This window comes from Chiloscyllium plagiosum, chromosome 13 (assembly GCF_004010195.1).
Source record: "Chiloscyllium plagiosum isolate BGI_BamShark_2017 chromosome 13, ASM401019v2, whole genome shotgun sequence".
Classification (NCBI taxonomy): domain Eukaryota; kingdom Metazoa; phylum Chordata; class Chondrichthyes; order Orectolobiformes; family Hemiscylliidae; genus Chiloscyllium; species Chiloscyllium plagiosum.
This window is the reverse complement of record NC_057722.1, coordinates 65,853,299-65,881,261: the sequence shown is the minus strand read 5'-3', so window position 1 is coordinate 65,881,261 and position 27,963 is coordinate 65,853,299. Positions and strand designations below refer to the sequence as shown.

Below are 27,963 nucleotides of genomic sequence, written 5' to 3'. Positions count from 1 at the left end.
TCCTCCTGGTGGAGGTCTTTCTGCTGTGGCTGGGACCTGCGATCGGATAGAGAACTTGTAAAGAGCAAAACTGTGGAAGAAGAGTCTTTTCAGAGTCTGTTAACTCTGTGCTTTCTCTCCACGGATACTGCCAGACCTGCTTAAATTTCCAGCACTTTCTGTTTTCTGGATGTAGGTTTGCTCGCTGAGCTGGACATTTTCAGATGTTTCGTCACCATATTAGGTAACATCATCAGTGAGCCTCGGGATGAAGCACTGGTGGTATGGCCTGCTTTCTATTTATCTGTTCAGATTTCCTTAGGTTTGTGATGCCATTTCTTGTGATGGTGCCATTTCTTGTTCTTTTTCTCAGGAGGTGGTAAAAGGGATCCAAGTCAATGTGTTTGTTGATAGAGTTCCGGTTGGAATGCCATGCTTCTAGGAATTCCATGCATTTTTCTGTTTGGCTTGTCCTAGGATGGATATGTTGTCCCTTCCTCATCTGTATGTAAAGATACTAGTGAGAGTGGGTCATGTCTTTTTGCGGCTAGTTGATGTTCAAGTATCCTGATGGCTAGTTTTCTGCCTGTTTGCCCAATGTAGTGTTTGTTACAGTTCTTGCAAGGTATTTGGTAAATGAAATTAGTTTTGCTTCCAGCTCAGCAAGCAAACCTACATCCAGAACCTCAATCTGAGCTACAAATCTTCTCAAAACAGACTTTCTGTTTTCATTTAAGAAAATATTGCACTGGCCTACCATTCTTAATTAAATCAAGGGACATTTTAAAATGAAGGTGCAATTTGGAAAAATATTGCTGATGGCATTATTTCAGTTAAGCATTTTATGTTTGGCAATTTGCAAATTTGAGCAGTAGTTTGAGGCAATAAGTCCAACACAAAGAAGTAACAAGCTTTAGAGTGCTATATGTACGCAGATTACTGACTGCACTCAATGTGCAAATTTGGACTGAAAACAGAGAGTGCAGCAGGAACACAGCAGGTCTGGCAATATTGATGGAGAGACAAACAGAGTTAATGTTTTGTCACCAACTTGATGCTTCTTTGGAATTATTCTGAAGAAGAGTGATTCTGGACTCAAAAGGTTAACTCTGTTTCTCTCTCCATAGACATTGCCGGGCATGCTGGGTTTCTCCAACACTTCTAATTTTTATTTCAGATTTCCAGCGTCCACAGTATTTTGCTTTTAAGTGACCTTGAGGTTGAAAGAGACTTAATTGCCTAATGTTAGAATCAAAATCGTATTAAGGTGACTGGTATGTTTTCAACTGGCCTGTTTTATTCATGAGATGTTTCTTTGTGTTTCTTTCTGGTTTTAACAGGATTATGTAACATTTTGGAGCAAAAATGCAGATAAGCAGACCAAAGCTTGATGCCAAAATGGCAAAGATTTCAACAGCGACAGCGTATTTTCCAGGAGAACTGATGTACGCAGGAATAAAAGTCAACCAAACTGCACAGAAAATCAGCATGCTAAAGGTGATGAATTTAGCCTCGTTGAAGTTATCCGGCAGCTTTCGAGCTAAGAATGCAAGGACAAAGCTCATGCAGGATAAAAGGCCGATGTAACCCAGCACACAGCAAAATGCCATCACTGAGCCTAAATCACACTCAAAAATAATCTTCTTATTGTAATATTTAGTCTGCTTTACTGGAAATGGTGAAGACACAAGGAGCCAAGCAACACAGATTACAACTTGGACAACTGTGCAGGCCAGGACGCTGAGGAGTTGCTGCAGAGTCCCAAACCATTTCATCATGTTATTGTTGGGAAGAGTGGCTCGAAAAGCCATCAATACAACCAGGGTTTTGGCCAGTACACATGAAATGCAGAGAACGAAACTGACCCCAAACAGTGTGTGCCTCAGCATGCAGGACCAGACTGATGGTTGGCCAATAAAAGTCAGCGAGCACAGGAAACAGAACATCAATGAGATGAGGAGAAGGAAACTGAGTTCAGAGTTGTTGGCTCGAACAATTGGCGTTTTCCTGTAATACCAAAGGACCCCTGCAACAGACATTGTGCTGGCTGTTCCAAGCAAGGACACAGTTGTCAATGTGATTCCCATTGCCTCGTCAAATGCAAGGAATTCAATTTCTTTCGGGATGCATTGATTTTTTTGTAGGTTGGACCAGTCTTCCAGTGCACAAGGAACACAGTTCAGTGAATCTGAGAACAAATCAAGTGTTTGCATTGATTTAGTTGCTATAACATGAACACACACACACACACCCTTGTATGGGACTAATGATACGAGAGGTTAGAGCATAAGATTCTGGATTAGAGTGGTGCTGGAAAAGCACAGCAGTTCAGGCAGCATCCAAGGAGCAGGAAAATCGATGTTTTGGGCAAAAGCCCTTCATCAGGAATTGAGGTCCACTTTGAACCACCTTATCTGGTTTCCAGCATCTGCAGTCATTGTTTTTACCTAGTTAGAGCATAAGAGTGTTGCAGCTGGGAATGTGTGCTGTTGGGGGCTGTGGTGGGGAAATGTTTTAGCCTAAGGAAAGAAAGGCTAAGTTCACAGAAAGATCTAAAGTTAAGAATTGGAACATTACAGTGAAAGTTTTAGGAGATTTGGAGCCAATGTATCTGAGAGAGGAAAGGGATATCATGAATTTAGAGTGGGTCAGAATAAGCATAAAAGAATTGGATGAGCTGCAGCTTAGAGTAGATAAAGCTTGAGGTTCCATTAGTTAATCAATTCTTGAAACGTTCAAAGGCATGGAAGTGCGCTTTAGCAGCAGTAGGACAGAGATAGAGAAGGAGGCTGGAAAAAGGGATCTTTACAATGGAGAGTTTATGTGGTCAAGAACAGTTGTGCAATAATAGGGTGGTGAACTATCTGTTCTGAGGAAGGGTCACTCAACCCAAAATGTTAACTTTGACTTCTGTCCACAAATGTTGCCGGACCTTCTGAGTTTTTCCAGCAATTTCTGTTTTTGTTGCTGCTGGTGAGCTATCTATTTTAGCTTGCAATAGTGACTAAAATGAAAATTGGAATCCGAATTTGTGAAATGGGGAAGGACATTGGCTGAACTCTTCCCATTGTTGAGTGGAAGGAGGTCACAATTCGTCGCAACTGGACATTAGCACAAATATAGTGGAGGGGTTGAGAAAACTTTGGAGAGTTGGAGGCTGAAATGTTTCATCCTTGAGTTAAATTGTGGGGATATGCGTCATATTGCATGGGATACTACCATTGGGAAAGCCCACTGGATCAACAGCCTACCAGGCTCTGAAATGTTCAATCACTCTTCTCAGAGAATTTCAGCAATGTCTTTCCTTGCATGAAACTGCCAGCCATTCAGAGAGTGGCAGCCATAGCAAGTAGCAGCACTGCTGCTAAGGCATAGGAAGAACGAAGTCCTGAATCAACAGGCAAGATGTTAACTATTTGGGGTCTTTACATTGGGTGTCTGTCGTGGAGAAAGAGGGTCAGGATGATCAAAAGCAAGGATGGAGGTGTGGCTTTAAATGGCCATTCCTTTTGACCCCATCCATATCCTAGCCAAAAGGGCTGCCAATTTTCTTGCTGAATACATTTAATCCAGGTGATGGTGAAGCGGTCCTTAAGTCAGCCATTGCTTGACTACTTAAAGGCCTTAATTCATGAAGTGCCTACAAGGTCAACCTGGGTCCTTCTGAGCAGTACTTAATTTATCGGTGGCAGGAAGGAGATGGTACCTTATTAGTGCCAACCCATCAACTGCCCCCCGTGACATATACACCACTTATTCTCAGGTGAGGAAAATCCCAGCCAGAGTTTATTGTCATTAACATGCTAATGGAAGTTGACCCCTTATCTAGAGATAATGTCGAAAAATGTGATGCTGGAAAAGCGCAGCCAGTCAGGAAGCATCCAAGAAGCAGGAGAGTCAACGTTTCAACCATAAGCTCTTCAACAGGAATTCCTGATGAAGAGCTTATGCTCGAAACATCGAATCTCCTGCTCCTCAGATGCTGCCTGACCGGGTGTTCTTTTCCAGCACCACACTTTTTGACTTTGGTCTCCAGCTTCTGCAGTCCTCACTTTCTCCTAAAGAGACCTAAGGGGCAACTTTTTCACACAGAGGGTGGTACGTGTATGGAATGAGCTGCCAGAGAAAGTGGTGGAGGCTGGTACATTTACAACATTTAAAAGGCATTTGGATGGGTATATGAATAGGAAGGGTTTGGAGAGATATGGGCTGGGTGCTGGCAGGTGGGACTAGATTGGGTTGGGATATCTGGTTGGCATGGACGGGTTGGACTGAAGGGTCTGTTTCCGTGCTGTACATCTCTATGACTCTATGACTGTATGAGCGCCACACGGGCATGGAAGAGGAGACTGTCAAGAATGGATTTCTGCGGGATCCAGGAATAAAGGTGTAGTGGCAGAAAGAAATGCATTTGATGTAGATCCTCTGTAAAGACCCAAACCAAGTGAGTGTAATCATGCTGAATTGGACAATAGAGGAAAGGAGTTGGAGGAAGATGTATGAACATGGGCCAAGCTAAACACAGAAGTGTTCAAGGAAGTTGAGTCATGACAATGCACAGACAATGTTACTTCAATACAAAATGTGCTGCCTGAAAGGATGGTAGAAGCAGTTCAACAATAATCAACCAAAGAAATTGGATGATTAATTGAAGGCATAGCTAATATTTTGAGTTATTTGGAAAGAGCAACATAGCAGAACAAATTTGGATAGCAACACTAAAGACTGAGGGCAGGTTTTATAGGTAGCATGTTCTTCATTTGTGATCTTTGAATTGTACGTTTCTATGATGTGACCAATTGTCTCAATGTTTATTCATTGGCAGATTATTATTCAACCAAAAATAATTTGACATTGCAAACTTTTAAAAAGTTCAGCTAGATATTCCAACAAAAGTGAGTTCCATTGTTTCAAGATCTGGCAACACAAAGGGGCATGAATCTTGAACACAGTAACTTCCACAAAGATTTTCTTGAGGAATAAAAGGCCAAACCCATTACAAAGAAAACCGAATGGTAAAGGAAAGCAGTTGAGAAAACCATTTTGTTTAATGGAGCCACCAGTGAATGTGTGATTGTTCTACTTAGACAGTAAAAAGGGAGATTTAATGCAAGCGTTCAAAGTAAAATGATGTCTTATCAGTATAACGAAGGATAGATTACTTCCAGTGATGGATGTACTCTGAGGCAACTGGTACCAGAATAAGAGGCAACATGGATAAATTTATACAATGAGTGATTTGTTGTGATTTCAAATGCATTGTCTGTAAAGAAGTAGGAAACAACTCCAAAAGCCAATTTCAAAAGAAGGAATGGAGATGCATTCAGGAAAGGATACATTTACAGGGATGGAAGAAAGAGCTTGGCAGTGGAACTATCTGGATTATTCAATCGATGAGTTAACATGGGGAGCAAGTTCTCATATCTTGATTAAACAGTGTAGGGAGGAGAAAGAATGACCATTAAGTTATCTTGGTTCTTAGAAGGTATGAAGATAAAGAGACCACAGGATACATGCCAAAGATGAAAGGTGTATTTTCAATCTCAGACATCCATCTCATGTTGCATTCTTCCCCTGAATGCAAGATCAATACTAGACTTTGAGGAGAATTCACATCATGGATGGATATGGGAAGTTTTATGGAGAGGTAATAAATTTACCTGTGTCATTACTAATTTCACCATCAGGGCAAGGCAAACAATCAGAACAGCAAAGTGGTTGTCCACGTCGAATTGCTTTCCTCGTGCCAGGAGGACAACTTTCTGTACACATTGACTGGGGAACCTAAATGTTAAAAACAAAAAGCATGCACACAAACTGGGTGTTTAGTTCAATTTTTACAGCATGAAAATGAATAATGTCCATTCACCCATACCTCATCTGTTCACTAACCTACAATGGCTATTGGTCCAGTGAAGCTTAGATGTTAAAATTTTCATCTATTCGTTCAAATTTATGCACTAACTCACCTCTTCCCTATCTTTGTAACCTGTCCTAGCCACACAACCCTGTGAAATCTCATCACACCTCAATGTGGTCACTTCTGCACTCCTAACTTTTATCACCCCAACTTTGGTTGCCAAGTCTCCAACTGTCAAGATAAACCTCTGGAATTTCCTCCATAAACTCTCCTATCTCTGTCCGTCCTCCTTTAAGTTACTCCTTATAACGTACGTCTTTCACCAATTATTTTGGACCAACATCTCATTATGAGTTTCAGTATCAAATGTGCATATCAGTAAAAGTAAAATCAGTAAGCTTCACATGGTCAGGAAGGAGGGATCACACCGAGAGTGTGACACAGTCCAAGTGAGTACATAGTTTGGAGAATTTTGAGGCAATGTAGGATTTTGTACAGAGGGCAACAGGTGCTTTTTGCTTGTTTTTTTTATCATAATTTGTACGTTTTTTTTAACGGGATAATTAAAGCCCAGGATCAGGGGTCCAACGTAAAAGAGAGACATCACAGGTGAACTGTAAGTTAATTGGTTGGTGATGCATACTAATTTGGATATCTATTATGGGTAACTTTCAGATTGTAGGTACATAGGGGAAATGCTATAAGGCAACATAATAAAAGGCCAGTAGAATTTTTTTTTTAAATCAAAAATCAAATTAAGGACTAAGTAATTACAAGAGAGATTCAAGGCCAGGTGATGTGTTGCAACTGCATGATTTGGGAGCTGGTTGACCCCATTGTGGTTTATAGTGACTACGTCTGTAGCAAGTGTTGGTTGCTTGAGGTATTCTGATTGATGAGCTGGAATCTGAGCTTCAAGCACTGTAATACATCAGGGAGGGTACGAGTTACCTGGACACTGTATTTCAGGAGGCAGTCACACCCCTTAGAGTAACTCCCTTGAATTCGGTCAGTGGTCACAGACAGGAGAGTGTGACTACAAGCAAGGAAAGTAGAGGGATCTAGGAGTACTGCTGAAGGAGCGTCAGCCCTTGAGCTTGTCTAACAGTTTTGAGATTCTTGACCACTGCATGGATGAGAGTAGAGTCTACAAGGAGGATGAGCAAACTGACCAGAGCACAGTGATACAGTGAGCCATTCAAGAAGGGGGAAGATAAAAGAAATGTAGTTGAAATCCAGGATAGTATAATCAGGGGAATTGACACTGTTCTGTGGCCAGGATTGAGAGTCCTGAAGGCTTTGTTGCCTGCCTGGTGCCCAGGTTTAGGATATCTCATTTGGCTGCAGATGAATATGCAGTGGGAGGGAAACGATCCAGTTGTCATGGCCCACGTAAGTACCAACAATTTAGGTGGAAAGAGGAAAGAGTTTCTGCTGAGGGAATAGGAGCAGCTAGGGGCTAAATTATAAAGCAGAACCATAAAGGTAATAATCAGAGCCACAAGCAAATTGGCACAGGGTCAACAAGATTAAAGAGGTAATCACCTGGCTCACATATTAATGTGGGAGAAATGGGTTCAAATTCATGGGATGTTGGCACCAAGGCTCAGGAAGGAGGGAACTGTTCCAATGAGGCAGGATGCAGCTGAATCATGCTGGAACCAGGGTCCTGGTGAAATGCATAACTCGGGCCATGGACAGAATTTTAAACTAAATCGTGGGGGTGTAGGTTCAGTTGAACAGAATATTATGGTAAGAGCCAAAGGGTAGGAGGGCTCAGCAGAGGTTATTAAAGTTTTCAGAACAAATTAAAGGTTAGGAATCAAACTTCAGGCACAGCAGATAAAGGGACAACTATGAGAAAAGAGGCAGTCAATTCAGGATTCAAGGTGTTTTACTTAAATACATGCAATATACAAAAGAAAGTATATAAACTTGTAGCACAGATTGAAATATCCAAGAATACACATCCTATCAAAAGCACAGGCATATGGGGAGGGAGGGAATGTTTGGGGGAGGATGGCAGTATTGCCTTGTTAGTAAGAAATGAAATTACATCGATAACAAAAAATGATATAGAATCGGAAGGGGTAGAATCTGTGTGGTTTAAGTTGAGGGACCGCAAAGGAAAAAAATCCCTGATAGTAGTTAGGCACAGGCCTCCTAGCAGGATGTATGGAGAAAATAAATCAGGAGATAGAAAATGCAAATAAGAAAGTCACTATTGCAAAAGATGATTTGATTTGATTTATTGCTGTCATATGTGCTGAGGTACAGTGAAACGTGTATGCTTCAATGCGCAGGTGGACTGGGAAAATTAAGTTAGTAACATGAGGAATTCATGAAATGTCTATGAGACGGCCTTTGGAACATCTTGTAGTAGAGGCCACTAGGGAACAGGAAATTCTGGATTTGGTGATGTGCAATGAGGCAGACTTGATTGGAGAGTTTAAGCTGAAGGAACTACTCGAAGCAGTGACCAAAATATGATAGAATTCACCTTGCAGTCTGAGAGAGAGAAGGTGGAATAAGATGTAATGGTATTACAACTGAATAAAGGTAACTACAAAGTCATAAGGGAGGATCTGACTAGAGTTAATTGGAAGAGAAGACAGTGAAGCAGCAGTGGCAGGAGTTTCTGGGAAGTCAAGGATAACATAAAAAAAAAGCACACAATGTGGTGAAGATTAATGCAGAGCAAAACGATTGGGAAGCCTTTACAAACCAGCAGAATATAACTTTAAAAAGTATTAAAATGGAAGAAGATGCAGTATGAGGGGAAGCTAGCTAATAATACAATTTTATATATTAAATGGTAAGAGAGAGGCAAGAAAGGACATTGGACCACTGGAAACAGAGGCTGGAGAAGTAGTAATGGTGAACAAAGAAAAGGTGGAGGAACTGAATAGATGCTTTGCATCAGTCTTCACAGTGGAAGACACCAGCAGCACACCAGAACTTCAAGAGAGTCAGGGGGTAGAGGTGAGTGTCGTGGTCATCACTAAGGAGAAGACGCTGAGGAAATTGAAAGCTCTGAAAGTAGATAAATCACCCGACCAGATTAAGAGAGTTCTGAAGGAGATAGCTGAAGAGATTGTAGATACATTGGTAGTGATCTTTCAGCAATCATTGGAGTCAGGGAGGATTCCATAAGACTGTTTAAGAGTGGGAGTGAGAAGGCAGGAAATTATAGGTCAGTTGGCCTGACCTCAGTTGTTGGTAAAATTTGAGAGTCCATTATTGCAGTGTACTGCAGAGTACATGACAAAGTAGGCTGGGTCAGAATGGCTTTGTTGAGGAGAAGTCATGCCTGAAAAATCTGATAGAATTCTTTATGGAGGTAATGACCACTTTAGGCAAAGGAGAGCCAGTGCATGTGATTATTTGGATTTCTAGAAGGCCTTTGACAAGGTTCCACACAGGAGGCTGTGAAATAAGATAACAGCACATGGTGTTAGGGGCTAGGTACTGGCACAAATGGAGGATTGGCTGACTATCAGAAGGCAAATAATGGGAATGAAGTAGTCTTTTTTAGGATGGCAAGTAGTGACTAGTGGTGGTCCACAGATGTCAGTGTTGGGACCACAACTATTCGCATTCTACATCCATAATCTGGACGAAGGAATTAAAGCCATGGTCGCTAAGTTTGCAGATGGCATAAAGATCAGTGGAGGGATAGTTGGTGTTGAAGAAACTGGGAGGCTTGGAGAATGGGCAATAAAGTGTCAGGTGGGATGCAATGTGGGGAAATGTGAAGCTATGTGCTTTGGTAGGAAGTATGCAGCCATAGATTATGACAGAGGAAAGGCTTCAGAATTTGAAGCACAAACAATCTTGGAGTCCTAGTTCAGGATTCTCTTAAGGTTAACAGGCAAGTTCTACAGAAAGCTAAGAAGGCAATTGCAATGTTAGAATTTATGTCAAGAGGATTCAAACAGAAGAGCAGGGATGTACTGCCAAGATTATAAGGCTGTGATCAGACCACACCTGGAATATTGTGGGCAGTTTTGGATCCCATATCTCAGGAAAGATGTGCTAGTCTTGGAGTGAGTGCAGAGGAGGGATACAAGAATGATCCTGAGGATCAAAGAGATAATTGGGAACCAATCACATTGAGGTGATACTGGAATGAAAACAAAAATTGCTGGAAAAACTCAGCAGGTCTAGCAACATCTATGGAGAGATGTTGCCAGACCAGCTGAATTTTTTCCAGCAAGATTTACTTTGGTTTCTGATTTCCATCATCTGTAGTATATATTTTTGTGTGATGTGATACTGGAGATTTTTTTTATATAGCATCCCTACAGTGTGGATACAGGCCCTTCGTCCTAACAAGTCCACACTGACTCTTGGAAGAGTAACCCACCCAGACCCAATCCCATTACCCTATATGAGGAATGCTTGAAGACCCTCAGTCTGTACTCGATGGAGTTCAGAATGATGAGGGGGAAATCTCATTGAAACTTAGAGAATACTGAGAGGCCTGGATAGAATGGAGGTGGAGCATATGCTTCCACTAATAAGAGAGGCTAGGACTCTCGGGCACTGCCTGAGACTGAAGCTTTGATCCTTTGGAACTGACATGAGGTTGAATTTCTTTAGCCAGAGGATGGGGGTGATTCTGTAGAACTCATTTCCTCATTGTGGAGTCCAAGTCATTGAGTGTATTTAAGATAGAAATGGATGGGCTGTTGATTAGTAAGAGGTTCAAGGGTTATGGGGAGAAAACAGCAAAATAAGATTTAAAGAAACACCTCAGCAATGATTGAATGGTGAAGCAGAAATGATGGTCCGAATGGCCTAATTCTTCTCCTATATCTTCTGGCCTTATGGTCTTCTTTGGTCATGCTTCTTTGTGTGCTTTAGGTGTTATACAAGTACAGGTTATTGTGGTATTTATTTTCCATCTTTAGTTGCTCTAAAGATTTGATAAGGGGTATGCTGTTCTACTTCAAGGAGATAATTGGGAACCAACCACATTGAGGTGATACTGGAATGAAAACAAAAATTGCTGGTAAAGCTCAGCAGGTCCAGCAACATCTATAGAGAGATATTGCCAGACCGGCTGATTTTTTTCCAGCAAGATTTGCTTGGGTTTCTGATTTCCATCATCCATAGTACTTTGTTCTTTTTAGTTGTGATGTGATACTGGAGTTTTTTTTTAAAGAATCCCTACAGTGTGGAAACAGGCTCTTCAGCCCAACAAGTCTACACCGACCCTCCGAAGACTAACCCACCCAGGCCCATTCCCCATATTTACCCCTGATTAATGCACCTAACCTACACATCCCTGAACACTATTGGCAATTTAGCACAGCCAATTCACCTAACCTGCACATCTTTGGAATGTGGGAGTAAACCAGAGCGCCTGAAGAAAACCTACACAGACACGGGGAAGAATGTGCAAACTCCACACAGACAGTCACCCAAGGCTGGAATCAAATCTGGGTTCCTGGCACTGTGAGATAGCAGTGCTAACCACTGAGCCACCCTCCTGCTCACACACTGAGTACTGCCCACGAGCCATGTGAAGGTTATATCAGGCAATGACATTATTGAAGCAGTCAGATTTGATAAGAGTCAGACAACTTTCACAATATTTGCAAATAATGGCAGTAATATCCTGCAACAAAATCTGTAGAGCTAAATAACAGTTGACCAAACTTACTGTCATTTGATCGTTGTGCCAAATAATATTTTCCTCATTTATCAGAAGTTCGTTTCCCAAACCTAATGCAGCATTAAAGCTGCCAACCTGAACATATTTAATGGAACCATCTGCATTTTTGTGCCAGTTGATTATATCATAAGATGCAAGTGGATCCCCATTCTCATCGAAATAGATTTCTTCCCCTAACTTAGTGGTGAATCTCACCTCTTTCAGGTAATGGAGGAGCTGTGGAAAGATGAGAACACAGGTTAACAGCCATGCTTCAGTATTTAGGCATCAGCATTAATGCTGATGTATTGACAAATGCAATAACCTTAATAAAAGGCACACCATGTCTAAGATACTGCACTGGAACAAAATATAAATCAGATGTTATGCATTGACAATCCTAAAGAAATGTTAAGGATTTCATCCAATAACTTGACTTTCTCTGCCCAAGTGGTAAAAATAAAAATCTCTCCCACTCTTCTCCAAAATTCTGTAGAATGCGGGAAGGTTCCAATAGATTGGAAAGAAACAAATTTAACACCTTTATCCATGAGAGAGAGATAGATAGAAACTAAGAAACCACAGGCCAGTTAGCTTAACATCTGTCATAACATTGTAGCAAGGCACTTTGGAAAGTTCAGCAGAAGCAAGCTGAGTCAACTTGGTTCTGTGAAAGGAAAATCATGTCCAGCCATTGTATTAGAGTTATTTGAGGAAGTGACATGTACTATGGACAAAAGAGGACGTATTAGATTTCCAGAAGACAGTTACTGAGGAGCTGCACCAAAAGTTACTGTAAAAAATAAAGGCTCGTGGTGTAGCAGGAATATACTTCAATGAATAGAAGATTGGCTGGCTAACAGCAACAGATAGTCAGCAATTCTGAAGAAGAATCATATTGGACTTGAAAGGTTAACTCTGTTTCTTCCTCTACAACTGTTGCCAGACTGACTGAGTTTATCTAACATTTTTTGTGCTTGTTTTAGATTTTCAGCATCTGCAGTATTTTGCAGATAATAAGCACAAATGGGTCATTTGCTGCTTGGCAAGATGTAATGAATGCTGTGCCACAATCCCACTGCTGGAACTTTAACATTTCACAATTTATATGAATGACTTGGATAAAGGGACCAAAGGTTCGGTTGCTAATTTTGATAATGATACAAAGAAAATAAGTTGTGAAGGGGTCATAAGGAGGCCTCAAAGATAAGTGAAGAGAGTGGAAAAAGATTTGGCAAATGGAATATAATGTGAGAAAATGTGAAACTATCCATTTTAGCAGGAAGAATAAATAAGGGTCACATTACTTAAATGGAGAGAGAGTGCAAAACTCTGGAATACAGAGGAATCTGGGTGTTCTTATGTATGATCACAAAATATTATTATATAGGTACAGCATGTAATTTGGGAAGCAAATACAAAATTGTCATATACAAAAACAGAAATTACTGGAAAAGCTCAGTAGGTTTGGCAGCAGCTGTTGAGAGAAATCAGTTAATATTTCTGGTCAAGTGACCCTTCCTCAGAACATTATTATCATGTTGTGAGTGGCATTGATTACAACTGTAGGGAGATTATGCTTTAGTTACACAGGGCACTGAAAAATGGTGCACAGTATTGGTTTCCTTTTTAAAGGAAGGATGTAAATGCTTTGAAACCCATTCGGAGAATGGTTATTGGACTAATACCTAGAATGGACAGCTTGTTTAATGAGGAAATTGTAGATAGGCTAGACTTGCTGGTGTTTTAAAACTAAGAGGCAACGTGATTGAAATATGTAAAATTCTGAGAACTCTTGATGGGATGTGAAAATGATGCTTTGTCTTGTCGGAAAAATAAGAAATAGTAATCTCTGTCTAAAAACAAGGAAGTGTTCATTTCAGATAATGACAAGAAGAAATATTGTCTCATGGGGGGTCGTGAGTCTTAGGGACTCTAGTTTTTAAAGGGCAGAGTCTTTGAATATTTTGAAAGCAGAAATAAATAGATTCTTCAGAATCAAGGGGATTAAAGTTTAGCAGAGGTAGGTGGCTTTATGGAACAACCTGATCAGTCATGATCTTATTAAATGGCAGAGCAGAATCAACAAAATAGTTTCATAAAATGGTAGCTCAGTGGTTAGCACTGCTGCCTCGCAGTGCTAGGAACACTGGTTTGATTCCAGCCTTCGGTGACTGTCACTGTGGAGTTTGCACATTCTCCCCATATCTGTGTGAATTTCTTCTGGGTGCTCCAGTTTCCTCCCACAGTCCAAAGTTATGCAGGTTAGGTGGACTGGCCATGAGAAATATGGGGTTACAGGGATAGGGGTGTGTGTCTGGGTGCAATGTTCTTTGGAGAGTCAGTGTGGCCTTGATCGGCCAACTGGCCTGCTTCTACATTGCAGGGATTCTATATATCTAAATGTAGATACAAACAGCACCAAGCTTCATCCCACAATTTTCTCCCTTTTTCAAGGTGCAGCCAACTCCTTGCAAGCTTGCTGCAGCACATCTAACACTAATATTTCTTATACCTGTTAAATTTTTAAACTTAAATTTTAAATGTGTAAACATTACTAATAACATTATTTTCTGTCTCTGTCTAAGTCTTTTTGATCTGTACATCCTTGTTTACTATGATCTCCCTGCTCCGCTCAAAAGCTTTTCACTGTACTTCAGGGTACATGTGTTAATAAGTAAATCAATCAATTAAACTAAAAGCATGGGTACAAATTGACATTCACATGGCACATTTGAACCCACTGGATTTTTCAGCTGGATGGTGTAAAGCCTTAAGGGCAAACCTAATCTAATCTCATCTAATATTCAGACATGTAATTTATCACTTTTGAGAAGTGTAGTAAGAAATCCTGGTTCATTACTTTTCATTTCACCAACCCAAAAGGGTAGTGGCTTGTACCATCTCGAGGATGAAGGAGAGACCAACTTAGTCAATACAGATAATATTGGGCTTGACTTGCTCCATGTGACACAGACTGACCAAGACGGCTGTGGTAAATCAACAGTATAAGATTAGATTAGATTAGATTAGATTAGATTAGAGTGTAGAAACAGGCCCTTCTGCCCAACAAGTCCACACCGACCCGCCAAAGCGAAACCCACCCATACGTAAATCAACAGTATAACATAGTTGTTAGTGAAACAATAAAAAATGGAGTATCCAGAAAATGCCAGATGGATGTAAGTGTCCTCACATTAAAAATGTCAATTTCTTTAGAGTACAAAGTCTCTTACCTGCCATGGTTTGAAGTTGAAAATATTGGCACAGGTGTTATTTGATAGGAAACCAGTGCCATTTTTGCAAGAGTTCAGATTATGAAGGGCATGTGCTATTGTGTATATGGCCTTATACACATTGTAAGAAACCCTCAGTTCAGACACATCTGAATAGATGCTGTAGGTATTGTTTAAATCCTCTATACCTGTGCATTGTCCATGAGGGACTTTGGATGTGTCAATTCCTTTGTTGGGACCTGATGCTCCAAGGGAACATTGAAATAATGTCTCCCACAATTCTCGCACAAAGGGATTATTTGGGGATTTGAAAGGATGGACATGAAGAAGAAAACTCCTCAGGCCTGGAATTTCAGATTTGGGAATTGCAAACCCTATTGTCCCACTCATAGTCAGGAAATTTTCTTTTGTCGCGATTAAAGCAGATGTAACCCAGGCCTCACTCGCTATCCATTGTCGACCAGTAAGATTTTGCTTCACGACTTCTCTGATTAAAGGGTACGCATCTCCCTCAATAGCAAACATGACAATGACCCTCGCAGTCGATGTCTTGATGGTCTCCGTTATTTGAAGTATCCTTTTCCTGGAGTATATTTTTGGAATTACTTCCGTAAAAGCAATGCAAACACCAAGTTTTCTGACTGCATCACTGAATGCTTGAATTCCATTATGGCCATAGTCATCATCACCTGCGATCGATCCAATCCAAGTCCAGCCAAACTGCTTCACCAGTTGAGCAACACCTTGAGCTTGGTGGGCATCACTTGGCATCGTTCTGAAAAAAGCTGGGAACTTATTCCTGTGACTTAGACAGGCACAGGATGCAAAGTAGCTGACCTGGAGAAAGTCAATTATGCAGTTCATAATGTAGCATAGAAAAAGGTTGTTCATAGAATCTTGACATAGTACAATGAAAAAACCATTTGACACATCATGCCTGTGCTGCTCCATAACAAAATAATGCAGTTCAGCCTATATCTCTGCTGATTCCCCATAGTTCTAACTTTGTTTTTCTTTTTCAAGTATCCAATGTCATTTTGAATGTTATTATTGAATCAGCTTCCACCACCTTTTTTTAGACAATGTACTCCAGATCCTTCCAACTTACTCCTTATTTTATTTTCTCCTGTCACCTTTGGTTCCTTTGCCAATTATCTTAAGTCTGTGCCTTTTGATAAATGACCACATTGCCAGTGGAAATTGCTTCTCCCAATTTATTTTATCAGTACCTGTCTTAATTTTGAAACCCTTTCCTAAATTGTCTTCTCCTGAAACTTTCTGCTCTGAGTTTTTCTAAATAACTGAAATTCCTATTATTATTTTATTATCCTAAAGCACCTCCTATATATCCTCCCTGAAATGTGATGGTCTGATGTGGGCATAATACTCCAATTGTCTGACAGGTCAAATTGTATTAAGCATCAGCAAAACAATGCAATCATCTTTCCTTACCTGAAGGCTAAAGCTTTGATGGCTCAAAATGTTTATTCATCATATGTCCCATTGAGATTCTATAGTGTCATGGGGCAGTTGCAAACAAATCAAATCCCTATCTTTACCCAATGTTGACACACTCACTTTGGTACACTAACACCTAAAATCCAAAACAGCAAAACCAGTTAAAAGAAAAAAACTACTCATCCACATCGGTGCCCAGGCCAAGATTTATTACCCATCCCTGATTGCCCTGAGGGTAGTTAAGAGACAATGATATTGCTGTGATCTGGAGTCACATGTGAGCCAGACCAGGTAAAGCCCTCCCATAGGATATTATTGAACCAGATAGGTGTTGACAACAGTTCATTGTGGTTCCACAGTGACTGTAGAAGCAAGTTTTTTTTTATTCCAGAACTTTATTGAACTCAATTTTCATCATCTGCCATGGTGGGACTCAAAATATGATGTCAAACCATTAACCTGGGGTTCTGGATTTAATACCAGTAAAATTTCCACAATGCCATTATCTTCCCTGAATTGAGATGGCAAATCATAATTGAAGAACTAATTTGGGATCGAACTATGCCTGTCTGATTTAGAAACGCAGAAAATAGGAACAGAAAGGACCATTTGGTCTACTGACTCCATTCCACCATTCAATATTATGATGGCTAAACCACCATCTCAGTCCTGTACTATGCTTTCTCTCCATATCTCTTAGTTTCTAGAAATCTAACCACTTATTTCTTAAGTGACTTGTTCAATGACTTGACCTCCACAGTCTTACGTGCCAAGAATTCTACACAGAGTCATAAAGATGTATAGCATGGAAACAGACCTTTCGGTTCAACTTGCCCATGCTGACCAGATATCCCAACCCAATCTGATCTCACCTGCCAGCACCCGCCCATATCCCTCCAAACCCTTCCTATTCATATACCCATCCAAATGCCTTTTAAATATTGCAATTGTACTAGCCTCCACCACTTCCTCTGGCAGCTCATTCCATACACGTACCACCCTCTGAGTGAAAAGGTTGCCCCTTAGGTCTCTTTTATACCTTTCCCCTCTCACCCTAAACTATGTCCTCTAGTTCTGGACTTCCCCCACCCCAGGGAAAAGACATTGTCTAATTATCCTATCCATGCCCCTCTTGATTATATAAACCTCTATAAGGTCATCCCTCAGCTTCCGACACTCCAGGGAAAACAGCCTCAGCCTATTCAATCTCTCCCTTTAGCTCAAATCCTCCAACCCTGGCAACATCCTTGTAAATCTTTTCTGAACCCTTTCAAGTTTCACAACATCTTTCCGATAGGAAGGAGACTAGAACTGCATGCAATATTCCAACAGTGACCTAACCAATGTCCTGTACAGCCGCAACATGACCTCCCAACTCCTGTACTCAATACACTGACCAATAAAGGAAAGCATGCCAAACACCTTCTTCACTATCCTATCTACCTGCGACTTCACTTTCAAGGAGCTATGAACCTGCACTCCAAGGTCTCTTAGTTCAGCAACACTTCCTTGAACCTTACCAGTAAGTGTATAAGTTCTGCAAGGATTTGCTTTCCCAAAATGCAGCACCTCACATTTATCTAAATTAAACTCCATTTCCCACTTTTCAGCCCATTGGCCCATCTGATCAAGATCCCGTTGTAATCTGAGGTAACCTTCTTCGCTGTCCACTACACCGTCAATTTTGGTGTCATCAGCAAACTTATTAACTATACCTCTTATGCTCCCATCCAAATCATTTTAAAAAATGATGAAAAGTAGTGAACCCAGCACCAATCCTTGTGGCACTCCACTGGTCACAGGCCTCCAGTCTGAAAAACAACCCTCCACCAACACCCTCTGTCTTCTACCTTTGAGCCAGTTCTGTATCCAAATGGCGAGTTCTCCCTATATTCCGTGAAATCTAAACTTGCTCACCAGTCTCCCATGGGGAATCTTGTCAAATGCCTTACTGAAGTCCATTAAGATCACATCTATACATCTTGACCACATTCTGAGTTTTTTTAAAATTCTTTAACAGGTTTAGGGCATAGCTAGGGCAGCATGTATTGCCCATCCCTAATTGCACAGAAGCAGTCAAGAGTCAACCACATTGCTGTGGGTCTGGAGTCCAGACTAGACAAGTTAAGGATGGCAGTTTCATTCCTTAAAGGACATTAGTGTGCCAGATGTGTATTTCTAACAATCAACAGTGGTCATCATTAATTCCAGATTTTTATTGAATTCAAATTCCACCACATGTCATGGCAAGATTTGAACACAGTTATCCAGAACATTACCTGGATAATACCATTAGGTCACCACATCGCCCAAGTGAAGAAATTTCTCTTTTCTTAGCTCTAAATGGTGTACCCTTATCCAGGGACTATGAGTTCATGTTCTATATACATTGCAACCCCCTTTCCTCCCTTCCCTACCAACCACCAACACCAGATCCCTCCCCCATACTAATTCCAGACAAGAAACATTATTTCTGTATCCAGTCTGTCCAATCCTGACAGAATTTGATCTGCTTCAATGACATTGCCTCTTATTCTTCTGCACTCTATAAGTTTAGTAACACACGCAATCATGCATTTATTCACAAATGAAAAATAATTAGTGTTAATAATATGCTAACAGTGACTGAAAAGAATTTTTTTAAATGATGGAAGTTTTTGATAGAGTGTTTACAGAGAGAATATTTCCTCTTCACAGGAAAGATCATAAGTAGAGATCACCAATATAAGATAGTCAGCAACAAAATTCAACAGGGAATTCAGCTGATGCTTCTTTAGGTAATTAGTGGTAAGAATATGGAACTCATCATCACAGGGAGTGGCTGAAATGAATCTTATAGAATCATTTGAGGTGAAGTAGAAAACGGAGTGATGATCATAACAATGGAAATTTGAATATGGAAAGATCTGCAAAGCTTGAGTGGAACAGAAAAAATGACATAAACTGCTTAGGTGGAATAGCTTGTTTTTGCACTGTGTAGAGTCGAAAGATGTGGTGCTGGAAAAGCACAGCGGGTCAGGTGCATCCAAGGGGCAGGAGAGTCAATGTTTCGGACATAAGCCCTTCGTCACCCCTCCGATGCTGCCTGACCTGCTGTGCTTTTCCAGCACCACACTTTTCAAACCTGACTCTCCAGCATCTGCAGTCCTCACTTTCTCCTCCTCCTCTGCACTGTATATATATAAGGACTTGGGGCAGAACTTTATTCTTCAGTTGTAGAGGCCTTTGGACAGATTATCAAATGTGTTCGATTTTGAGTACACACATAAGGAGGGAGACTTGGAGGAGGTGTAACATAAATGAGAAACGATGCTGTTGCTAAACTTTATGTTGAGGAAGTGTCTGATTATTGTACATAAAATTATCAAGATACTAGACAGACATAATGTCACCATAGTCCTGCTTTCTCATTAGAAAGAGACAACTGGAGGTGGTTCAACCCAATGGTCACCATGACTCAGGTGGGGGAAGAGGTTGAAGAGGAGAATCCTTCACAATAACCTCAGCCAGCGCAAGAATTGAATCTGTGTTGTTGGCATCACTCTGCATTGCAAACCAGCCATCCAGTCAACTGAGCTTTCTGACAGGGAAAATGGAGCTGAGACACAATCAAAGCAACCGTGATCCTACTGAATGGTAGAGCAGGCTCAGTAAGCAAACTGACCTCCTCCTCCATCTATTTTGATACCACCAATTACAGTGGAGATGCCTTCTTGATTATACGTAGGAGGATAAAGGGAAAACCAAGGGAAAGTCAATGCCTTGAGATTGAATTTAGATTCAAACCTTTGGATCAATCCTCATCCTCCATGCTTACTAAAATGGCCAATTCATAATTTGGACATCTGAGGCAAATTGGCAGCCTGCCACCTTATCACACATCCAGTATCAGTATTATGTTTCCTGTCAAACTAGAGTTTGCAACAATAACAACAGCATGCAATTATACAAATCATCCATTGTAGTAAGATACCTCAAGAGTTTCATCGCAACATATTTGAAGTAAGGACACTTCAGAATAGGTGAGAAAAACTTTGTCAGAGAGGGAAGTTTTGAGGAGTGTGCCGCAAGGAGATGTAAAAAGGTAGTGTGGTGGAGAGATTTAGAAAGGAGAGGACAAAATGTAGGGCCTTGTAAATATGGAATGCTGAATTTCAAGATGCTTGAATTAAGGCACATAGAGTTCTGTCAGGGTTGAGGGACCAGACACAGAGATAAGAAGGGGCAAAGATACAGAAGAATTTGAAAACAAGAATAAAAATATTAAAAATCAAGACATTGTTAATGTGCAGCCAATGTTGGACAAGGGGTACAGGAATGATGAGTGAATGAAAATTAGGTGCAATTTAGGATGCAGGCATCACAGTTAAAGATGAGTTCAAGCGATGTAAGTTAAAAGATGGGGACCAGCTATTGAAAATGCCAAGTTTAAAAGTGACAATGGCTTAGCAGCAGATGAGTTGAGACAGGATAGTGTTGGGCATTGCCACACTATAGAAATAGATAGTTTTAGTGATGGTGCAGATGGGGTTGTGAATGGTATGGTTTGGCCTCAGATATCTGGATTAAGTCTTTGTTCACTGTTGGATGAATGTCAAACTGGAGACCTTGAACTCAAAACATACCATCGGAATTCTGAAAGCGCCCAGTGTTCTTTGTATAATCATCGACTGTGTTGATCCTGAGTCTCCGACAATTACAGGAATGGTGGAGAATCCCTTGCAGTCTTGTTTGGATATTTCTTCATTTTTGCCATTGGTAGATGCTAAGGCTGCTCTGAGAGACTGGGTGTGTGTTGCACAGGTATCATAAATCTGAAAACCCAGTTTTATATTTGGAAGAAGCAGCTCATCCCTGTTTATTTCTTGAATGGCAAAAATCATTGTCTGGATCCAACGAAAAGATCTGAAATCAAAACTGAGAATGCAGGTTCAATGATTAACTTACATTCCATTTTTTTCACAAAACAAACAGAGATTGAGGGTTAGATTTCTAATGTGCTGCCAAAGCATAAATATTCCACATATTAAGACTGCTTGATTTCTATTTTTATGCCAAGCTGAGAAACCTACTGCAAAATTAATTTACTTTGAGATTCATAGTGAAATGGAAAAAAAAAAACCTCACAGAATCCTATTGTTATTGTTCAGAAGATAGCCATTCAGATAGATGTACATTTCTATTGCAGTTTTTACAACTAGCAGATGTCCTAATGTACTCGACTGTGAATGATGTACTTTTAAAGTGTTTAGCTAATGCTTTGGTAAATGAAATCCACCTAAGAATACAAAATGTTGGAAATGGAAAAGAAAGCGAAAACAGGAGAAACACATAACAGGTCAGGTAACATTTGTGAAGAAAGCCAACAGAATGTTTTAGGCTGTGGGCAGCACATCAAAATTTGAGTCTTACAGAGGAACAGTATTGAAAGAAGAAAAGAACAAACAAAGTGAAATAGCAGGAGGGAGTAACAGTAACATATGTTGCAAGGAGCTGAAGTGAAGGAAAAATGGCCAAATCACACAAGTCGCCCAATCAGAATGGAAGAAAGTAAAAGACAAAAATCACACACAGCAGGTTATAGCCCAACAGGATTATTTGGAGGTACTAGCCATTGTTGTGCTGCTCCTTCATCAGGTAACTTGTGGAGTAGGATCATAAGACACAGAATTTATAGCAAAAGATCATAGTGTCATACAACTGATGAGATATATTGAATAAACCTAGATTGCTGTTAAGTCTTGCATCTTTTAGAATGGGTTGCAGGTTTTGATTCATTAACAAGTAAATCCCTGAACTTCTTTCAAGTCACATTCCCGAGGTAACTGATGTGAAGGTTCCAGTCAAGGCATCTATGAGGTACAGGCTTGGATTCTTTGTCAGCTGGTCAACCACGATTGGTTAGGCCAATAAAACTCAGGGTGCCAAAAACTGGGATTTCCTCTTGTAATGACATCAATGATCAGTCCCCCTCCCAGAAACCACCTGATTGATTGTCTTGGCTCGCAGTCGGACTGGGAATCAAGAATGCTGCAGGATCAGCTAGGTCTTTGTCAGGAATGAGATATCAGGTGGGGAAGGGAGGCAGAAGAATCAATCTCTGTGGAAGGGGTGGAATGTCAATCAATGAGTGAGATGGGTGTTCTGAGGGGGAAGTGAACTGATTACTCAGGGCCTTGAAGACAGGTGGTTCAGTTAGCAGATTTCACCTGTAATAAGAGACAATCTAACCAGTGATCCTTGACATTGAATGGCATTCCTTCACTGAATCCCCCACTATCAACATCCTGGGGATTACCATTGATCAGAAACTCAACTTTACATATTAACTTGGCATAGAAAGAGTGCAGAAAAGATTAACTAGGATGCTACCTAGTTTGGGTTTCAAGGAGAGGTTGGATAGGCAGGGACTTTTAGCATAGGAGACCAAGGGGTGACCTTATAGAGGTCTATAATATCATGACAGGCAAGGAAGATAGACAACAACTTTTCCCCATGATAGCGAAGTCTAAAACTAGAGGACATAGATTAGATTACATTACAGTGTAGAAACAGGCCCTTCAGCCCAACAAGTCCACACCGACCTGCCGAAGCGCAACTCACCCATACCCCTACATTTACCCCTTACCTAACACTACGGGCAATTTAGCATGGCCAATTCACCTGACCTGCACATCTTTGGACTGTGGGAGGAAACCGGAGCACCCGGAGGAAACCCACACAGACACGGGGAGAATGTGCAAACTCCACACAGTCAGTCGCCTGAGGCGGGAATTGAACCCGGGTCTCCGGCGCTGTGAGGCAGCAGTGCTAACCACTGTGCCACCGTGCCGCCCATTCCTTCACTGAAGGTTTAAGCTGAGATGGGAGAGATATAAAGGGTTTGGAGGGGCAATTTTTCTCATAGAGGGTAGTTTGTGTCTTGAATGGGCTGTAGAGGTAATGGTGAAGTGAGTACAATCTTGTCATTTAAGAAACACACAGCTGTGTACATAGATGGGATAGTTATGGAGGGTATGGACTAAATGCATGCAAATGGGACTAGTTTAATTGTTAAACCTGGTTGAACTAAGGTTGAACTGAAGGGCCTGTTTCCATGCTGTAAACCTCAATGACTCTATACTAATATACTGGCTACAAGAACAAGTCAGAGATTAAGAATACAGCAGTAAGTAACTCACCTCCTAACTCCCCAATGTCTGTACACAACCTACAAGGCACAGTTCAGGAATATGATGCAATATTCCCCACTTGCCTTGATGAGTACAGTTCCAACAACACTCAAGAAGCTTGTTACGATTTATGGCACCACATCCACAAACATCCACCCTCCACAACCAACACTCAATAGCAACAGAATGTACTACATAAAAAATGCATTGGAGAAATTCACCAATGATCTTTAGACAGCACCTTCCAAATCTATGATCACTTCCAACCAAAAAATAGAAGAACACTATTTACATGGGAATATCACCATCTGCAAATTCCTCTCCAAGTCACTCATTATTCTTACTTGGACATGTTCTTTCACTGTCAGTGGATCCACATCCTGGAATTCTTTCCCTAAGAGCATTGTATCAACAGCACATGGCCTCCAGAATTTCAAGAAGGCAGCTCACCAACACATTCTCAAAGACAGCTATGGATAGGCCATAGGCTGGCCACTAATGGCACTCATGACACCAGAGAGCATGAGAAAAAGTCTGAGGGAGATGGCTAATGGAAGTTGGATTATAGGATTGGTGGCTTGGACATGAATTAGAAGTGTTGGGGAGCTTAGAGGCCTAAGGAGAAAGAGATTGCAGACCTTTTGGGTTGAAGAACTGAGGGACATAAAATGTCATGTGGGTTGGCATCTATCCTAAGGGATATCAGAGGCTTTGTAGGATTGGATCAAAGCTCTGAAGGTTGTCTGAGGCCTTGTAGGTTGGTGTGGAGGCTTGTTTTCGATGTTTGGTAAACTTCATTGTCAACAGCCAAATTCAAAGAGCTACGTGCCAAAGATGTTTACATTCTCATTTTCATATTTAAAATACCAGCCAATGCCCTTGGATCTGGTTTGTTTCCTGATCACATTACCACTTCAGTTAAATATGGAAGTTAGAAAGTTAGAGGTGGATTTGTGTCAAAAATCTGATTTTTATGATTTTAATCCACCCATTCCATCCCAAAGCCAATCCAAACTGACTCTTGCTTTGCTTGAAATTCTTCTCCCAGCTTGCGAACAGCGAGAGAGGGTTGGGGAAAGGTTGGCTGGGTTAGAGAGTCAGAGAAACTTGGCAAATCAAATGAGGAAGGAATCTGATGAAAGAATAAAACAGCCAACATGAGGTGTCCTGGTATTGTCCCTCAACTAACATCATTCAAGAAAAGAGTATTGAATGATTTGGAGATGCCGGTGTTGGACTGGGGTGTACAAAGTTAAAAATCACACAACACCAGGTTATAGTCCAACAGATTTAATTGGAAGCGCACTAGCTTTCGGAGCGACGCTCCTTCATCACCTGATGAAGGAGCATCGCTCTGAAAGCTAGTGTGCTTCTAATTAAACCTGTTGGACTATAACCTGGTGTTGTGTGATTTTTAACTTATCACATTAATGTTTGTGAGATTCTAGTGTTTACAAATCTGCTGCTAGTTTTTCTACTTTATAGCAATAGCTTCATTTCAAATGTCTTCGGCTGTCACTTAACACTGCATTGTGTCATTGGACTCTATCTTTCTAAATGAGCTCAATTGGAATCTGAAGAAACAGCAACTCTTCTTTCAACAAGGAATTCTACAGCTTTCCCAACATAACATTGAATTTACAAATCATAGACCCTGCCCACTCTTTTTTGATCAGCAGTTGTTAATGTTGATTCCATTATTTTTTTGCCCATTTACACATCGTTAGACCTTTTTTTTGCCTCTTTTGTCTATTTTTTACTTTGCATATCATCCCTTTTACATTTTAATCTCTCCTGCCTTCAACTCTATCACAAGATTTCCTTCTGGTACTCTCCTTCTTTCCCTCTTGCTCTGCATTAAAACTGTACCAACTCTAAGCAATCCCAGTCATGAAGAGTCACCACACAGAAATGTTAAGCCCGTTCCTCTCTTCGCGGATGCTGCCTGAATATTTCCAGTATTTTTATTTTAACTGTTGGCTTTTTTGTAATAGGATCATGGGTATTACCATATAAATGCAACTTTTTCTATTTTTCTTTGCTGCACTCCTGAGATCTGGCATGGTTAGATACAGAGAATTTCTGTCTTCATGCTAACATCCAAAAGCTCATCTTCACCTGTACCAATCTGCAAATTTACATTGACAATAACCAAAAATCTGCAGAATGTGCTGTGCTATAAACTTACCACCAAAGTACCAATTTATTACTTCACTTTGAATTAAATCTTTTCCATTCCATACAGCTCTGACTCTACATTGACAGTTGCATATGCCAGGATTCCGTCTGCTATCTCACTGAAAATTTACCATCTCAGGATATTCAATGCTATTTCCCTTTGAAGCCACAGATCATCACAAACTGGAGCTATAACAACGTTTGTTCATTGCCACTGGGTTAAAATCCTGAAACAATCATCCTAACAGCACAATGGGTATGCACAGACTCCATGGACTGCCTCAGTTAAAGAACTGCCTCACTACTTTCTCCAGGGAAATTAAGGATGGGCAATACGTGCAGTCCTAACTAACAAAGCCACATCTACAAACATATAAATTTTTAAAAAGCACTTTATTTCCAGGAAGTACTTTTAAAGTGTGGTCACTGTTGTAATGTAGGAAACAACAATCTTCACACAGTTAAGTTCCATGAATGGCAATGACCCGCTTTTTCGAAGTGAGTTTGAGGTAGGGCAACTATTTGCTGTGACATCTAGGAACCTTTTTCCTGTTTTTCTTTAAAAGGTGCCATGGGTTTTATATTCAGTGAGCACTTCCAGAACTGCAGCATTCTTTCAATACTGGCCCTGAAATGTCAACTGAGATCTGCTCATGTGTCTGGGATGAGTACCGAATCGACAACTGCTGACTCAGAAATAATCATGCTACTCACTGAATCATGCTTAACCCTGACAGAATGAATTCTTTCACATGCGATCCAGAGCACTTAAAAAGCAGCATGCTTTATGATTGTGCAGAGCACCTATACCAAACTCTATTCTCAGCCAATGCCAACGCATGCATTTTCTAGCAGGGCTCCCTGGATTGCTGTCAGCACTGGGGAATCTTGGCATTTCTTTTGCTTCCCTTCTTTAACAGCAATGAGGACAAGGGTAGCAATTTGATTAATGTCTTTGTTGAAGTCATCAGGAATCAAAGTTTCTCAATGTTTGTGGCTCAATACTGCAACAGATATTGTGTTATCTATCAATCCTTCCACTATTCAATAGATATCTCCAATGACAACGGATATTGTATTATCTGACAGAAAATCATAGAATCACAGAATAATACAGCATATAGAAGAAAGGCATTTAGTTTATCCCTAGCTTTTTCTCTTGTAAACGTAATTACTCCCATTCAAATTTATCCCAATTCTCTTTTGAATGTTATAATTGAATCTGTTTCCACTGCTCTCTCAGATCAGATCAAATCAGGTTTCTGGATTAAAAAATGCTTCTCGCATGTTGTTCCTAGTCATTTGTCAATTATCTTAAATCTGTGACCTCTAACTACTGAACAGGTACTGCTGTTTTCTCCTTAAAATAAGTTTTCTACAATCCTAGAAATGCTTTATCCAATAGACAGCATTAATAATCAAGTCAATTACTCACATAAGCAGCTTGAAGAGTGGCATTATAAGTTGTGAGAAGAGAAAAACTCCAGTTAACCTTATTTGTCGAGAAACAGTTAACAATCTCCTTCACTTTTTCACTATCAACTTGATACGGATGTAACCCATGCATGTTTTACTTTTTTTTGCCTCTTTTGTCTATTTTTTACTTTGCATATCATCCCTTTTACATTTTAATCTCTCCTGCCTTCAACTCTATCACAAGATTTCCTTCTGGTACTCTCCTTCTTTCCCCTCTTGCTCTGCATTAAAACTGTACCAACTCTAAGCAATCCCAGTCATGAAGATTCACCACACAGAAATGTTAAGCCTGTTCCTCTCTTCGCGGATGCTGCCTGAATATTATAAGTTGTGAGTGGCATTATAAGTTATGAGAAGAGAAAAACTCCAGTTAACCTTATTTGTCGAGAAACAGTTAACAAGCTCCATCACCTTTTCACTATCAACTTGATACGGATGTAATCCCATGCATGTTTTACACAGCTCAGCGCTCCTGTCAAACAGCTTCAATGAGACATTCTGAAGCTATTAAGTGATTTAGAGCCATATCAATGGAACTATGATCTTTTTGTTTATTTACTTCAGATCAGAATAAATTGATAGCAAACGTAAACCTAAACTTATCAGATCATCAGTTCAAAATGCTTCTCTAATCAATTTTTTTTACAAAATACGAAATACAAAAATTACTCAGAATTTTGTGAGCAGCGGAAAGGAACCTGGGATGATGCTAATTGTCCAATCCTGGAAATATTTCCGTTCACAGGTGGTTCAGTCAAGCGCAGACCTACCCCTCACACTGTGGTGTTACTGCCTTCACTTGAAAGGATGAATCTGGTTGAATTATTCGGTAATGGATTGGAAACAAACCAGCCAGGATCACATCCCCATCCTCAAAGATGGTCGAGACATTAAGCATTGCTCTAGGCTTGCAGCTGGGCTCTGCTACTACAGGAGTTGGGAGCA

General features: G+C 40.5%; 1 protein-coding gene across 1 annotated transcript; it reads right to left on the bottom strand.

Annotated features, from left to right (window-relative positions):
- Positions 1 to 1,241: 1,241 nt before the first annotated feature.
- Positions 1,242 to 27,734, bottom strand: LOC122555659 (extracellular calcium-sensing receptor-like). Its single transcript, XM_043701656.1, has 6 exons — positions 27,717 to 27,734; positions 20,818 to 21,078; positions 14,735 to 15,571; positions 11,508 to 11,735; positions 5,640 to 5,763; positions 1,242 to 2,167 (listed from the first exon to the last, which is right to left on the bottom strand). Exons 2-6 carry the CDS (start codon positions 21,073 to 21,075, stop codon positions 1,242 to 1,244), a joined length of 2,373 nt encoding a protein of 790 aa, XP_043557591.1. The 5' UTR covers positions 21,076 to 21,078; positions 27,717 to 27,734.
- Positions 27,735 to 27,963: the final 229 nt, after the last annotated feature.